Genomic DNA, 14,083 nt, shown 5'->3' on the forward strand with positions numbered 1-14,083 from the left:
CAACGTGGGGACAAATTCAATAAAGACTTTAAAAATGGTCCAGGTTAAAAAAAATCTTAAAAAGAAAAACCAGAAAGAAAGAAGACAAAGGCCCAAGTGAGGAAACATACAGGAGCACGTGGGGAATTGGGCAGATGTAGGTGAGAAGGAGAGGAAGCAAAGTCTAAAGAGCCAGAGCGATGGGTTCAGTTGGTCACACACAGTCTGATCCTTCCCAGGCAGTGACCCTGGTGAGTTCTGATACTTCATCAATATCAGGTGTACTGAAATGCTAAGCTTTTGGATTGTTGTTGTTGATCAGTCGCTGAGGTAAGTCCAATACTTTGTGACCCTATGGAATGCAGCATGCGAGGCTCCTCTGTCCTCTACTATGTCCCAGAGTTTGCTTAAATTCACACCCACTGAGTCGATGATGTGATCTAGGCATCTCACCCTCTGCCGCCCACTTCTTCTTTTGCCATGAATCTTTCCCAACATTAGAGTCTTTTCAAATGATGAGATCTTCATCTCAGGTGCCCAGAGTATTGGAGCTTCAGCTTTAGCATCAGTCCTTCCAATGAATATTCAGGCTTGAAATTGGTGTCCAAGGGACTCTCAAGAGTCTTTTCCAACACCACAGTTCGAAGCATCAATTCTTAGGTAAGCTTAACGTATTCAAGGCAGATGTTTATTAAACGGGGTCTCCTTTGTCCCTACTGAGGCCCCATGTTCCTAGTGTGCAAGCATGGGGCCTCAACATCTGCCCCACTCCCCCATATGACTCACTTCATGCAGGGTCTACAGGTGAGCTGGATACTCTGGACTGGAGGCTGCAGGAGAACCTCGGCTACAGGACACCCAGGCAGTGAAGAGCAGGGTGTGGGGAGCCGAGCCTGATGATGTTACTGTCCTGGACTCAGCTCAAGACCAGGTTTCTAAACCAGCCCAGCCCATTGTCCACAACAAAGGTCTTTCCCAAGGTTTGACCACATATGCACTCCAGGCACAGAGATGGCATGACAGTGACTTTATTTGTTAACAGGCAGACCCCTCACCTAGGTCAGGACAAAATCCATGACCAACAAGGATGGACAGCAGGATGCTGGCTGAATCTCAGGGCCTGGAAGGAACCAGGAGCCAGCCCAGCCTGCTAACAGGAAATCCTGGGGCAGAAGGAGACCCCAGACTGGGCTCAAGGCTACAGAAGTTTCAGGTGAAAGTGAGCGTTCGCCCTGGAAGGAGTTGGCAATGTGCCAGGTCAGCAACAGGGCTCCGGGGCCAAGGTTGGGATGCAGCAAGTAGGGCGGGAGCACGCGGGCCGGCAGAGCAGGGACACGCAGGAGGCCGGGCGGCAGCAGCTGGGCTGGCAGGAGGAGGCGGGCACGCAGCAGGCGGGGCGGCACACAGGACGGCAGAGCAGGGACACGGAGGAGGAGGGTCTGCAACTGACCGAGGAGCAGGGGTTGGGCTGGCAGCACAAGGAGGCTGAGCAAGGGGAGGACTCACAGCACACGGGCCGGCAGCAGACAGGCGTGCAACAGACAGGCGTGCAGCAGACCGGCCTGCAGCAGACGGGCCTGCAGCAGACGGGCTCGCAGCAGACGGGCCTGCAGCAGACGGGCCTGCAGCAGACGGGCTCACAGCAGTCTTGCTGGCAGGGGGAGGAGGTGCAGCAGGAGGGCTGGCAGCAGGGGCTGGACTCGCAGCTCACTGGGGCGCAGAGGAGGGTCAGGCGGGGGGCCGGGGCACAGCAGCTGGGGGCACAGCAGGGGGGCTCGCAGTAGCTCTCTGGACAGTTGTAGCTCAGGTCGCTGGAGCAGACAGACAGGGTGGAGGCGGCCATGGTGGAGGCGGTGGGGCTGGACGACGGTTTGAGTGTGTGTGAGTGTGTGAGCTGTGTGTGTGAGGTGCTTGGGGATGCAGGGCTTTTATACCTGGCCCCTGGCTTCTGTTGTCCCCACAGGAGACTCCCAGGCCTTCCCTTCCTTGTTGGGGTTGAGAGCTGGCTGCAGGAGCCCCTCATTAGTGCTGACATAGTTTCCACAACAGTTTTCACTCATTAAACCTGTGAGTATAAATATCCCATGTTGCAGGATGTTTTCCCATCTCTCCGTTGTTTGGCTCCAGAAAAGATATAGAAAATATCTGAGGTAAGATCCTAAAGGAAATGAACCCTGAATATTCATTGGAAGGACTGATGCTGAAGCCAAAGCTCCAATCCTTTGGCCACCTAATTCAAAGAGCTGACTCATTAGAAAAGACCCTGATGCTGGGAAAGATTAAAGCAGGAGGAAAGGGACAACAGAGGATCACTTGGTTAGATGGCAAGACTGACTCAATGGACATGAGTTTCAGCAAGCTCTGGGAGATGGTGAAGGACAGGGAATCCTGTTGTGCTGTAGTCCATGGGGTCACGAAAAGTGGGACACAACTGAGCTACTGAACAAGAAGAACAATGCTGAGTGAGGTTTAGAGGTGAACATACCTCTAAATTGGTGAATTTAGATGTCGCAGCTCTCCTCTGTTTGAGGCACAGTACTTTTAATATTATTTTGACATTTATGCATTTTAAAATTTAGGTGTAATGTGACATGTGCATGTCTGTAAAATGCAAGTGGGATGTGACCACATCCAGGGGATGTGACCATGGAACCAGGTATGTGTCATCTTCCGCAGGGGCTGCTGGGAGATTCTGGCACCCCACCTCCAGCAGCTGCTCTGTCAGTAGGAGGCATGGTGAATGGGACATCCAGTCCCCTGCAGCCCAGCCAGTGTGCCTGAGAGGAGCGTTAATGGAGTGTGGTCCTACGTGGCATCTGTTAGGAGATCTCTTCAGGGAGCAGCGCTCACAGGTGTCTGAGTCAGGGGCCGAGTTCCTCAACCTTTCACCCAAACCCAACTGTTCACAGCACACCCTGTGAACCCCACACTTCTCAGCTGAGCAACCTGCCCCTCTGGCCAGAGTTTGTCTTCCTCAAAGGTGATGCCCAGAAAGACTCAGAGAGAGGGAGGGTCTCCTCCTGGAGGCCCCACGTGTGAGCTGCAGAGACTCGAGAACGCCAGGCAACACCCAAAAGTAAAGCTCAGGCAAGAGTTGGTTTTCCACGTGGATACAAGAAGATGTGGTCCCAGGGAGCCTGGAACAGAAAGTCAGCAAGGGCTGACTCTGGGGAAGACCGCGACATCTGGGCAACATCATGGTGGTGCTGACCATGGCTGTGGCGTCAGATGACAGTGTCTGAGCACCTGTTCTAGGCCAGGTGGTGACATGAATGCTCTATACCTGCCAAGTCACTTGATTTCACATCCACTCAGCATGAAAGATTCTGTAAATAGTTGAGAAGCCCAGGCACAGAAACGTTAAGCAACCATCTCCAGATCACACAGCCCAAAGTATCAGGACTGGGACTGGAAGCCAGCCATCTGTGTATAGGACCGAGGCTCTTACCCAGGCATTCCCCCAGGCCGACTTCAGTGCTAGATACAGAAGGAAGCATGTGTCCAAGGCAATTTACCTCCAGGCAGCTGTGCTGAAAATTTACAACAGAGGTGGGAAAGAGAAAAATTAACCCCACAGAAAATCAACTCTGTGGTTTTCAGCACAAACACTGCTAGTTCCTCCAAACCACAGAGGTAAAGTATGCATGCTTGCTCAGGGGCTCATTCGTGCCTGACTCTTTGTGACCCCATGGAACTGTAGCCCGCCAGGTTCCTCTGCCCATGGGATTCTCCAAGCAAGGATACTGGATGAGGTGCCACTTCTTACTCCAACAGAGTGTAGTGAAAGTTGCTCAGTCGTGTCTGACTTTTTGCCACCCCATGGATTATACAGGCCATTGAATTCTCCAGGCCAGAATACTGGAGTGGGTAGGCTTTCCTTTCTTCGGGGGATCTTCCCAACCCAGGGATCGAATACAGGTCTCCCGCACTGCAGGCAGATTCTTTACCAGCTGAGCCACAAGGGAAGCCAAACAGAGGTAAAGCATAAATCCCCAAATATGATGAGACAAAATGTAGTAAACAGACCATGTGTTTCGCCGACACCAAACGTGACCGCTCAGTTGCTAACAGGGAAGAAGGAAGAACTAGGAAAAGACAATAAAGACAGGGCTGAACACGAACCACTCTGAGCGGAGTGCACCAAGGTGCATGTGTTTGGACTGGAAGGGCCTCAGGAATTCAAGAGCATCTGATTTTTAGAGCCCACCACAAACACACATTCAGTTAGTTCAGTCCAGTCGCTCAGTCATGTCTGACTGTGACCCCATGGACCACAGCACGCCAGGCCTCCCTGTCCATCACTAACTCCTGGAGTTTACTCAAACTCATGTCCATTGAGTCGGTGATGCCATCCAACCATCTCATCCTCTGTCATCCCCTTCTCCACCTGTCTTCAATCTTTGCCAGCATCACGGTCTTTTCAAATGAGTCAGCTCTTCGCATCAGGAGGCCAAAGGACTAGAGTTTCAGCTTCAGCATCAGTCCTTTGATGAACATTCAGGACTGATTTCCTTTAGGATGGACTGGTTGGATCTCCTTGCAGTCCAAGGGACTCTCAAGAGTCTTCTCCAACACCACAGTTCACAAGCATCAATTCTTCTGCACTCAGCTTTCTTCATAGTCCAACTCTCACATCCATACACAACTACTGGAAAAAACATAGCTTTGACTAGACAGACCTTTCTTGGCAAAGTAATGTCTCTGCTTTTTAACATGCTGTCTAGGTTGGGCATAACTTTTCTTCCAAGGAGTAAGCGTCTTTTTATTTCATGGCTGCTATCACCATCTGCAGTGATTTTGGAGCCCAAAAAATAAAGTCAGTCACTGTTTCCACTGTTTCTATCTATCTGCCATGAAGTGATGGGACCAGATGCCATGATCTTTGTTTTCTGAATGATGAGCTTTAAGCCAATTTTTTCACTCTCCTCTTTCACTTTCATCAAGTGGTTCTTTAGTTCTCCTTCACTTTCTGACATACGGGTGGTGTCATCTGCATATCTGAGGTTCTTGATATTTCTCCCAGCAATCTTGATTCCAGCTTGTCCTTCAGCCAGCCCGGGCTTTCTCATGATGTAGTCTGCATATAAGTTAAATAAGCATGGTGACAATATACAGCCTTGATGTACTCCTTTTCCTATTTGGAACCAGTCTGTTGTTCCACGTGCAGGTTTAACTGTTGCTTCCTGACCTGCATACAGCTTTCTCAAGGGGCAGGTCAGGTGGTCTGGTATTCCCATCTCTTTCAGAATTTTCCACAGTTTATTATGATCCACACAGTCGAAGGCTTTGGCATAGTCAATAAAGCAGAAATCGATGTTTTTCTGGAACTCTCTTGCTTTTTTGATGATCCAGCGGATGTCTGCCATTTGATCTCTGGTTCCTCTGCCTTTTCTAAAACCAGCTTGAACATCTGGTAGTTCACAGTTCTCGCAGTGTTGAAGGCTGGCTTGGAGAATTTTGAGCATCACTCTGCTAGTGTGTGAGATGAGTGCAATTGTGCGGTAGTTGGAGCATTCATTGGCATTGCCTTTCTTAGGGACTGGAATGGAAACTGACCTTACCCAGTCCTGTGGCCACTGCTGAGTTTAACAAATTGGCCGTTTTTAAATGAACTGCATGAAGGGCAGCTCCATCTCCAGGCAGGAAGAAATGGCAGACAGTCTGGTTGGAAATGAACTATTACCGAGCAGACCCCAGACCTCTCCCACCAAACAGTGAAAGACACAGAGCTTCTGGGGGTACACTCGGGACTAAGGTGATTTTTCCTATTGTCAAATTATTACATCTATCTCCTGCACTGGCAGGCCAATTCTTTACCACTAGTACCACCTGAGAAGCCCATTGTATCTTTCTCAAGTAAAGAGAACAGCAGTGAATTTTCACATAAGCAAGAGCTTAGAAAACACTCTATGCATGTTTCCCTCCTGGAGAAACATTTAGAGAGACAAGACAAATGATGGGCCTCACCTGGAGGTCCAGGGGTTAAGGATCCACCTTCCAGTGCCTGGAGTGTGGGTTCAGCCCCTGGTCAGGGAGCCAAGAGCCCACACGCCCTTCGGCCAGAAAAACCAAATCATAAAAAAGAAGCAATGTGGGAACAAATTCAATAAAGACTTTAAAAATGGTCCAGGTTAAAAAAAATCTTAAAAAGAAAAACCAGAAAGAAAGAAGACAAAGGCCCAAGTGAGGAAACACACAGGAGCACGTGGGGAATTGGGCAGGTGTAGGTGAGAAGGAGAGGAAGCAAAGTCTAAAGAGCCAGAGCGATGGGTTCAGTTGGTCACACACAGTCTGATCCTTCCCAGGCAGCGACCCTGGTGAGGTTCTGATACTTCATCAATATCAGGTGTCCCGAAACGCTAAGCTTTTGGATTGTTGTCGTTTGTCAGTAGCTTGTGCACATGTCTTATTCGTTCTTTCTCTGGAGAACCCTGACTCACACAGGCTCCCAACATCACTGCATGTGGCTCTCACCATCCACACCTCTGCACACAGAGGAAAGCACTCCCACTCATGTCCAGGGCACTGGAGGACGGCTGGCACCAGCCTGTCTGACGCTGCTTCTGGAGTAAGCTTCACGTATTCAAGGCAGATGTTTATTAAACGGGGTCTCCTTTGTCACTAGTGAGGCCCCATGTTCCCAGTGTGCAAGCCCGGGGCCTGAACATCTGCCCCACTCCCTCCCCCATCACTCACGTCATGCACGGTCTACAGGTGAGCAGGATGCTCTGGACTGGAGGCTGCAGTAGATCTATGGCCACAGGACACCCAGGCAGAGAGCAGCAGGGCATGGGGGAGCCGAGCCTGATGATGTTACTGTCCTGGACTCAGCTCAAGACCAGGTTTCTAAGCCAGCCCAGCCCACTGTCCACAACAAAGGTCTTTCCCAGGGTTTGACCAGATATGCACTCCAGGCACAGAGATGGCATGACAGTGACTTTATTTGTTAACAGGCAGACCCCTCACCTAGGTCAGGACAAAATCCATGACCAACAAGGATGGAAAGCAGGATGCTGGCTGAATCTCAGGGCCTGGAAGGAACCAGGAGCCAGCCCAGGCTGCTAACAGGAAATCCTGGGGCAGAAGGAGACCCCAGACTGGGCTCAAGGCTACAGAAGTTTCAGGTGAAAGTGAGCGTTGGCCCTGGAAGGAGTTGGCAATGTGCCAGGTCAGCAACAGGGCTCCGGGGCCACGGTTGGGATGCAGCAAGCAGGGCGGGAGCACGCGGGCCGGCAGAGCAGGGACACGCAGGAGGCCGGGCGGCAGCAGCTGGGCTGGCAGGAGGAGGCGGGCACGCAGCAGGCGGGGCGGCACACAGGACGGCAGAGCAGGGACGCAGAGGAGGAGGGTCTGCAACTGACCGAGGAGCAGGGGTTGGGCTGGCAGCACAAGGAGGCTGAGCAAGGGGAGGACTCACAGCACACGGGCCTGCAGCAGACAGGCGTGCAACAGACAGGCGTGCAGCAGACGGGCCTGCAGCAGACGGGCCTACAGCAGACGGGCTCGCAGCAGACAGGCCTGCAGCAGACGGGCTCACAGCAGACGGGCCTGCAGCAGACGGGCTCACAGCAGTCTTGCTGGCAGGGGGAGGAGGTACAGCAGCTAGACTGCTGGCAGCCCAAGGCCAGGCAGGAGCTGCTGCAGGCTGGCTGGCAGCAGGGACTGGACTCGCAGCTCACTGGGGCACAGAGGAGGGTCAGGCGGGGGGCCGGGGCGCAGCAGCTGGGGGCACAGCAGGGGGGCTCGCAGCAGCTCTCTGGACAGTCGTCCACCTGCCAGGAGGAGTCGGTGCAGGAGTCATAGGACCCGGGCAGGCAGACCCGGCTGCTGTAGCTCAGGTCGCTGGAACAGGCAGACAGGGTGGAGAAAGCCATGGTGGGGTTGTGGGGCCAGAGGAGGGTGAGGATGTGAGTGTGAGTGAGTGTGTGTGTGAGTGCCCAGAGCTGCCAGCTTTATACCTCTCCTCTGTGTTGTGTGTTGTCTGGCAGCAGCCTGATGAAGTCTTTCCTTTCTTGTTTTTGTTTAGTGTCATGCTCTGTTTTGGCAGCACTGGTCACTGTCTATAAATACCTTTGGCTGGTGAGGCTCCTGAGTGGAGGCAGGGATATCCTGCCCATGTTTGTCTCCAGAGGAAAGATAATAACAAAGCTTTGATGCCTTTGCAAGGACAGTAGCAGTCACATAACTTTCTGAGAGCAAAGGTCCTCTGCTCCAGTGGGGACAGCAGCTACTCTTGTAAGCAAAACTCCTAGTCCCAAGGAAGGGACGAGAGCCAATCCCAGAATCAGGGCTTTGACAGAAGGGAGGTATGTTCAGGAGTGGACAGGTCTGGCCATGCCCCACTAGCGTGGCTGCAGGGTTTGAGCTGATAGAGCAGGCTGCATTTTGTGAGCTGACACTGTGGTTGTTGAGGGAGATGAGGGGACCTGTGTCTACCAGTAGTGAACCCTGGGTCAGATGTGAGGGGCTGTGTCCTCCTGGGGCAGAGACTGGCTCACAGAGAAGGGCTCGGATGCCAATGCAGGCTAGCCCAGAGAGAATGACCACTGGAACAATTGCCTTTTGCTGCATTGCAGCTGAGCTTTTATAGAAGCTGCACAAAAGAGTCTTAATGTTCACACCTTCCTCCTCTCCTCACAGTCCAGACAATGTCAGGGGCTCCTGCAGCCCTGGGTGCTGATTAGAACAACATCTCCTCCCTCAAGGATCCCTTCCACTGGTAGGAGTTCACCAGGATGAGGTCCTGGAGTCTGCATAGTAAAGGTCAGTAGGAGGGCCTGGTTGTCCACGAGTCTTGTGCACAGACATCTGCACAATGCGTCTCCAGAACTCCATCTACAGCTGTGATCTAGTGACCACAACGGCATCTGGCCACGACCCTGTGTGTCCGCATTTTTCAGCCATTGTGTTCTTCCAAGTCTCTGAAGGGGCAAGGGCAGGACCTTGGTGATGCCCTTGTCTGCAGGTAGCCCCCAGATTCCATAGAAGACTTGTCAGGGGCCAGTGGGCTTCTGAGTTCCAGCCTTCACTGACCTCTGATGAGGGGCTGGGGACTCGACTATAGGACTGCATGGCAGTCAGACCACAATGGAGAAATATTACCTTAAAGAAATAATAGGTTAAAACTGCATAAATGTATTGAATAACTTTAACCTACACATCCAGGAGGTTGAATAAATTCCAAATGAGATACACACATAAGAGTCACAAACAGACACATCCTAGTAAATACACTGAAAGTCAAAAACATGGAGAAAATCTCAAAAGGAGAAGGAGAAAAATGCTGAGTCACTCACAAGGGAATCCCAGTAAGACTTACAGCTGGCTTCCCATCAGAAACAATGGAGACCCGAGTCAATGGGACCATGTATTCTCAAATTGCTCAAAGTATAAACTGTCAATCAATAATGCTATATACACTCTCTGACATAAATCACACAAGGATCCTCTCTGATCCACCTCCCAGAGTAATGGAAATAAAAGCAAAAATAAACAAATGGGACCTAATTAAACTTAAAAGCTTTTGCACAACAAAGGAAACTATAAGTAAGGTGAAAAGACAGCCTTCAGAATGGGAGAAAATAATAGCAAATGAAGCAACTGACAAAGAATTAATCTCAAAAATATACAAGCAACTCCTGTAGCTCAATTCCAGAAAAATAAATGACCCAATGAAAAAATGGGCCAAATAACTAAACAGACATTTCTCCAAGGAAGACATACAGATGGCTAACAAACACATGAAAAGATGCTCAACATCACTCATTATCAGAGAAATGCAAATCAAACCACAATGAGGTACCATCTCATGACAGTCAGAATGGCTGCTACCCAAAAATCTAAAAACAATAAATGCTGGAGAGGGTGTGGAGAAAAGGGAACCCTCTTACACTGTTGGTGGGAATGCAAACTAGTATAGCCACTATGGGGAACAGTGTGGAGATTCCTTAAAAAACTGGAAATAGAACTGCCATATGACCCAGTAATCCCACTGCTGGGCATACACACCGAGGAAGCCAGAATTGAAAGAGACATGTGTATCCCAATGTTCATCATAGCACTGTTTATAATAGCCAGGACATGGATGTCTCTGTGCCAACAACGAAGACTCAGCACAACCAAAAATTTTTTTTTAAGTTATTTAAAAAAAATTTTTTTTAAAAGCTAATTCTATAAAGCTCTTAGAGAAAACTTTGGGATAAATCTTCATGTCCTCAGATCTGGCACTGGATTCTAAGATATGGCTTTAAAAGTATAAGCAAGAAAAAAAATAGGTAAATATGACTTCATCAAAATTAAAACATTTTGTACTTCAAAGGAGACCGTCAAGAAAGTGAAAATACAATCCATAGAATGGGGAAAAATATTTGAAAATCCTGTATAGCATAAGGATATATATATAGGATATATAAAGAACTCTCATAACACAACAATTTAAAAGGCAAATAATCCAATTAAAAACTAGGCAGAGGACTTGAATAGACATTCCTCCAAAGAAGAGACGTAAATGGCTGGTATGCACATGAAAAAAAATACACACCATCACTACTCATCAAGGGAATGAAATCAAAGCCACAGTGAGATACTGCTTCATGCCCACAAAGGTCACTAGGATAAGGAAGTCAGATACCAACAAGGGTTGGGGAGGATGTGGAGAAACCGCAACCTTCATCCAGGGCTGATGGGGATGTCAGATGGTGCAGCGACTTTGGGAGACAGTCTGGCAGTTTCTAAAATGTTAACCCATTGATGTAAGAGCCATCAACTCCACTAAGTATATACCCAAGAGAGACGAAAATCCATGCCAGTACAAAAATGTGCACGTGAATGTTTATAGTAGCATTATTCATAATATCCAGAAGACAGCAACAAGCCAAATGTCCATCAGTGATGGATGGGGTGATCAAAATGTGGTATATCCTCACAGTAATCTACGGTGTGGCCACAAAAATGAGTGAAGCCCTGACACACGTTATGACACGGGTGAACCTTGGACGCATACCACATAAGCCAGTTACAAAGACCATATATTACATGATTCCAGCGCTATGAAACGTCCAGGCAAACCCAAAGATAATGTAAAGTCAATGGGTTGCTGCCTAGGGCTGGGGGTGGGGAGTGTGGGGTGAAGGGTGGGAGCCAATGGGCTAAGGGCTTCCTTCTGAGGTAACAGGCATGAGCTACAACAGGCTGTGGTGAGGGTTGCGCTTGGAGGTTGACTGCACCCAATGCCCCGACATGTGCACCTCAGATATCTGAATCATGGCTCAACAAACCTGTTTTTAAAAAGTTACTGAGAATCACAGGAAATAAGGAGATGGAGTCAATTTTCTGGGAGACCCGTGGATTGAATCTTGTTCAAGAAAGTAGCTGACATGACAAAGACTTCTACCTGAGAACTGGAAATTACATAAAATAGAAGACAATGGAAATTACAGTACTGAAAATGCAATGGCTGGAGCTGAAAACTCAGCAGATGGGTTTGCAGGTAGATTGTGTGGAATGAAAGCAGAGAGGATGATCGAGCAGAAGTCCCTGGAGAGTATCAGGATGGAATCACAGTTGACAGAAAACCCACAGCAAGAGTCTCGGTTATGGAAGGATGGGGCTTTCCAGGTGGCTCAGTGGTAAAACATCCACCTGCCAATTCAGGAGACACAGGAGACGTGGGTTCAATCCCTAGGTCGGGAAGATCTCTTGGAGGAGGAAATGGCAACCCACTCCAGTATTCTTCCCTGGAAAATTCCATGGGCAGAGGAGCCTGGTGGGCTACAGTCTATGGAGTCACAAAGAGTTGGACACAACTGAGCCCGCATGGACACTGCTAAGACAAGATGGAGGATCCTGACTTGGAACATGAAGGATGGGTTGCATGCCTAGCAATTGCCTCTCCCGGACCCTGCGGAACCTTCCAAAGTGCTCCCGTCCTGGCAGGAGAGGATGGGGATGTTAGCTGGATCTGGGCTAGATGGGACTGCAAATCACAGGTAAGCAGACCCCAGAAGGGTATGTTTTGTTATTTTGTTCACATTTCCTGCCATAGGACGTCAAAGGAAAACCTGCGGCATCATCCCTTGCCTTTGACAGCTAAGCACACCGGAAAGTTACAGCTGCTATACAGACCCCTGGCGACGGTCACGCAGGCCCTGCCTGCACACTCACAGCAATGGGCACCTCAGTACCTACCAAGGCCGGCCACTCTTGACCTCTTGATGGGCGGGTCGTGCCCTCTGCACACTCTGGCATGGGGAACACGCAAAGGCACAGGGGTAAAGCCACAGTCTCTACAGGTAGAGCAGGAGGAGTCACTGACCTTAGGGGGCAGGCTGGGGACTCTCAAGGTCACAACGATGGAAAATTCCTCCGGGAAGAGGTCACATCTGAAGAAAATCCTCGAGGCAGGGAAGCTCAGGGCATGGGGCGCGGCGGCTGAGAGCTGGAGTCCTCGTGCGCCTTGGACCTGCATCACCCTGACCCCGACTGCAGAGCCATCGGGAGGGACCGCCTCTGCCAGCACATCCAGGGGCCGCAGGTCTGTGTCAAGGAAATCACAGGTGGGTTACAGGGTGCCCGGGTGTGACTTCAGCATCTTCACAAGAGCTCTGCAAGCTGGGTGTCACAACTTCCCTCTAACCAGTGAGCAGACAGAGGCACAGAGAGCTTACAACCCAATGGGTCTGCCGTGACCTCTCCTCCCCACGCCTCCACCCTGTCCTCCGACTGACAGGCTCTGTGCTGGCCCTGCTGGAGGTCCAGGAAGGCCCTGCCTAGCCCCAGGTGCCCAGGAGACAGGCTCCCACGCGGGAAGCATCTGGGTCTGGACGCGGCAGGTACCGCATCCATGCCCCGCAGAGCCGTCTGTAAGGTTCCCTGTGCTGCTGGAGGGCGGGCACCTGACAAGACCTGGACTCACCCCGGCCCGGGCACTGCCTCCTCCACACGCTGTAGAGGAGCAAGCAGGCTCCTGTGCTGAAGTTCAAGGTCATCAGACAAAACACACCCAAGGCCAGATGGTAGGAAAGGACAGTGGGGAGCCGGGTGAGCACCTGTGACTAGTGGCGGGGGTCGTGTCAACCCCACCACCCCCTGGCCCCACAGTGGGAGGGAAGGACTGGCTCGGGGCAGAGCCCATGGCTGCCCCTTGGACCCTTCCAGACTTGGCCACCATGTGTCAGGCTTTGGCTGGGATAAGTGACAGGCATGTGCAAATGAAAAGCCACGCCCCAGAGCTGTCTCCCTAGGGGCCTGGCGGTCCTGCTAAGAGGCCTGAGCCTGAATGGAGCTGGCAGTCAGGGCACTATGGGGATGGGTCAGCAAAGTCAGCAGGGCTGCGGCCATGAGAACAAAGGATGCACCAGTGCACTCCCACCGCACTCAGGCCCAGCCCCACCCGCCCCAAGGCTGCTCTGCTCGGCCCCAGAGGGTGACCAGAGGGGGCTTTGTGGAGGCTCCCACCGGCGGGGTGTCACAAACGGGGAGGATGAAGCAGAAGACAAGGAGCGTGTTTTCTCCATTAAATTAAGGGGATTTAGGAAGGGAAAGGTCTCTCCAAACCAGCTAAGAGGAAAAACTCTGAGTCCAGAGAAGAGAGGAGTGAAGTGAAAGTCGCTCAATTGTGTCTGCCTTTTTGGAACCCCATGGGCTATACAGTCCATGGAATTCTGCAGGCCAGAATACTGGAGTGGGGAGCCTTTCCCTTCTCCAGGGGATCTTCCCAATTCAGGGACCGAACACAGGTCTCCTGCATTGCAGGAGGATTCTTTACCAGCTGAGCCACAAGGGAAGCCCAGGAATACTGGAGTGGGTAGCCTATCCCTTCTCCAGCGGAACTTCCCGACCCAGGAATTGAACCGGGGTCTCCTGCACTGTGGGCGATAGCCACTCAAAGTCAGAGCGCAAAACGTGGAAGGTCAGCGTTGAGAGGGACCAGAGCAGACCAGGGTGGGTGGGGAGAGGGGCGAGGTCCAGAGAACAGAGGGATTCTACCCAGAAGGCAGGAGATTCTTACGGGGAAAGTGGGTGGCCTCAACAAGCAAGGAACCCGGGCTCTTAAAACCAGACCACACTGTCCCACCCCCAGTGCTCAACAAGTTTCAGAGTTAGG

The 14,083-nt window shown here is 51.0% G+C and overlaps 3 protein-coding genes across 4 annotated transcripts in view; all 3 read right to left on the reverse strand.

Annotated features, from left to right (window-relative positions):
- TSPEAR (thrombospondin type laminin G domain and EAR repeats) overlaps window positions 1-14,083 on the reverse strand; it is a 142,458-nt gene that overhangs the window by 45,515 nt on the left and 82,860 nt on the right. Inside the window, exon 2 of the mRNA XM_043474549.1 lies at window positions 12,293-12,513. Within this exon, the coding sequence (XP_043330484.1) occupies window positions 12,293-12,513 (221 nt within the window). The remainder of the gene's footprint in view (window positions 1-12,292; window positions 12,514-14,083) is intronic.
- On the reverse strand, window positions 992-1,881 carry LOC122445422 (keratin-associated protein 10-8-like). 2 transcript variants are annotated; one of them, XM_043474574.1, is made up of 2 exons: window positions 1,587-1,881; window positions 992-1,556 (listed from the first exon to the last, which is right to left on the reverse strand). In XM_043474574.1, the coding sequence occupies exons 1-2, from the start codon at window positions 1,820-1,822 to the stop codon at window positions 1,238-1,240; spliced, it is 555 nt and encodes a 184-aa protein (XP_043330509.1). In that variant the 5' UTR covers window positions 1,823-1,881; the 3' UTR covers window positions 992-1,237. The 2 variants fall into 2 exon arrangements, with proteins under 2 accessions (XP_043330509.1, XP_043330508.1); XM_043474573.1 differs by having other exon boundaries at window positions 992-1,881.
- LOC122445418 (keratin-associated protein 10-8-like) lies at window positions 6,903-7,907 on the reverse strand. The gene has a single exon (XM_043474567.1). It carries the CDS (start codon window positions 7,851-7,853, stop codon window positions 7,149-7,151), a length of 705 nt encoding a protein of 234 aa, XP_043330502.1. The 5' UTR covers window positions 7,854-7,907; the 3' UTR covers window positions 6,903-7,148.

Source organism: Cervus canadensis, chromosome 7 (genome assembly GCF_019320065.1).
Source record: "Cervus canadensis isolate Bull #8, Minnesota chromosome 7, ASM1932006v1, whole genome shotgun sequence".
NCBI lineage: Eukaryota > Metazoa > Chordata > Mammalia > Artiodactyla > Cervidae > Cervus > Cervus canadensis.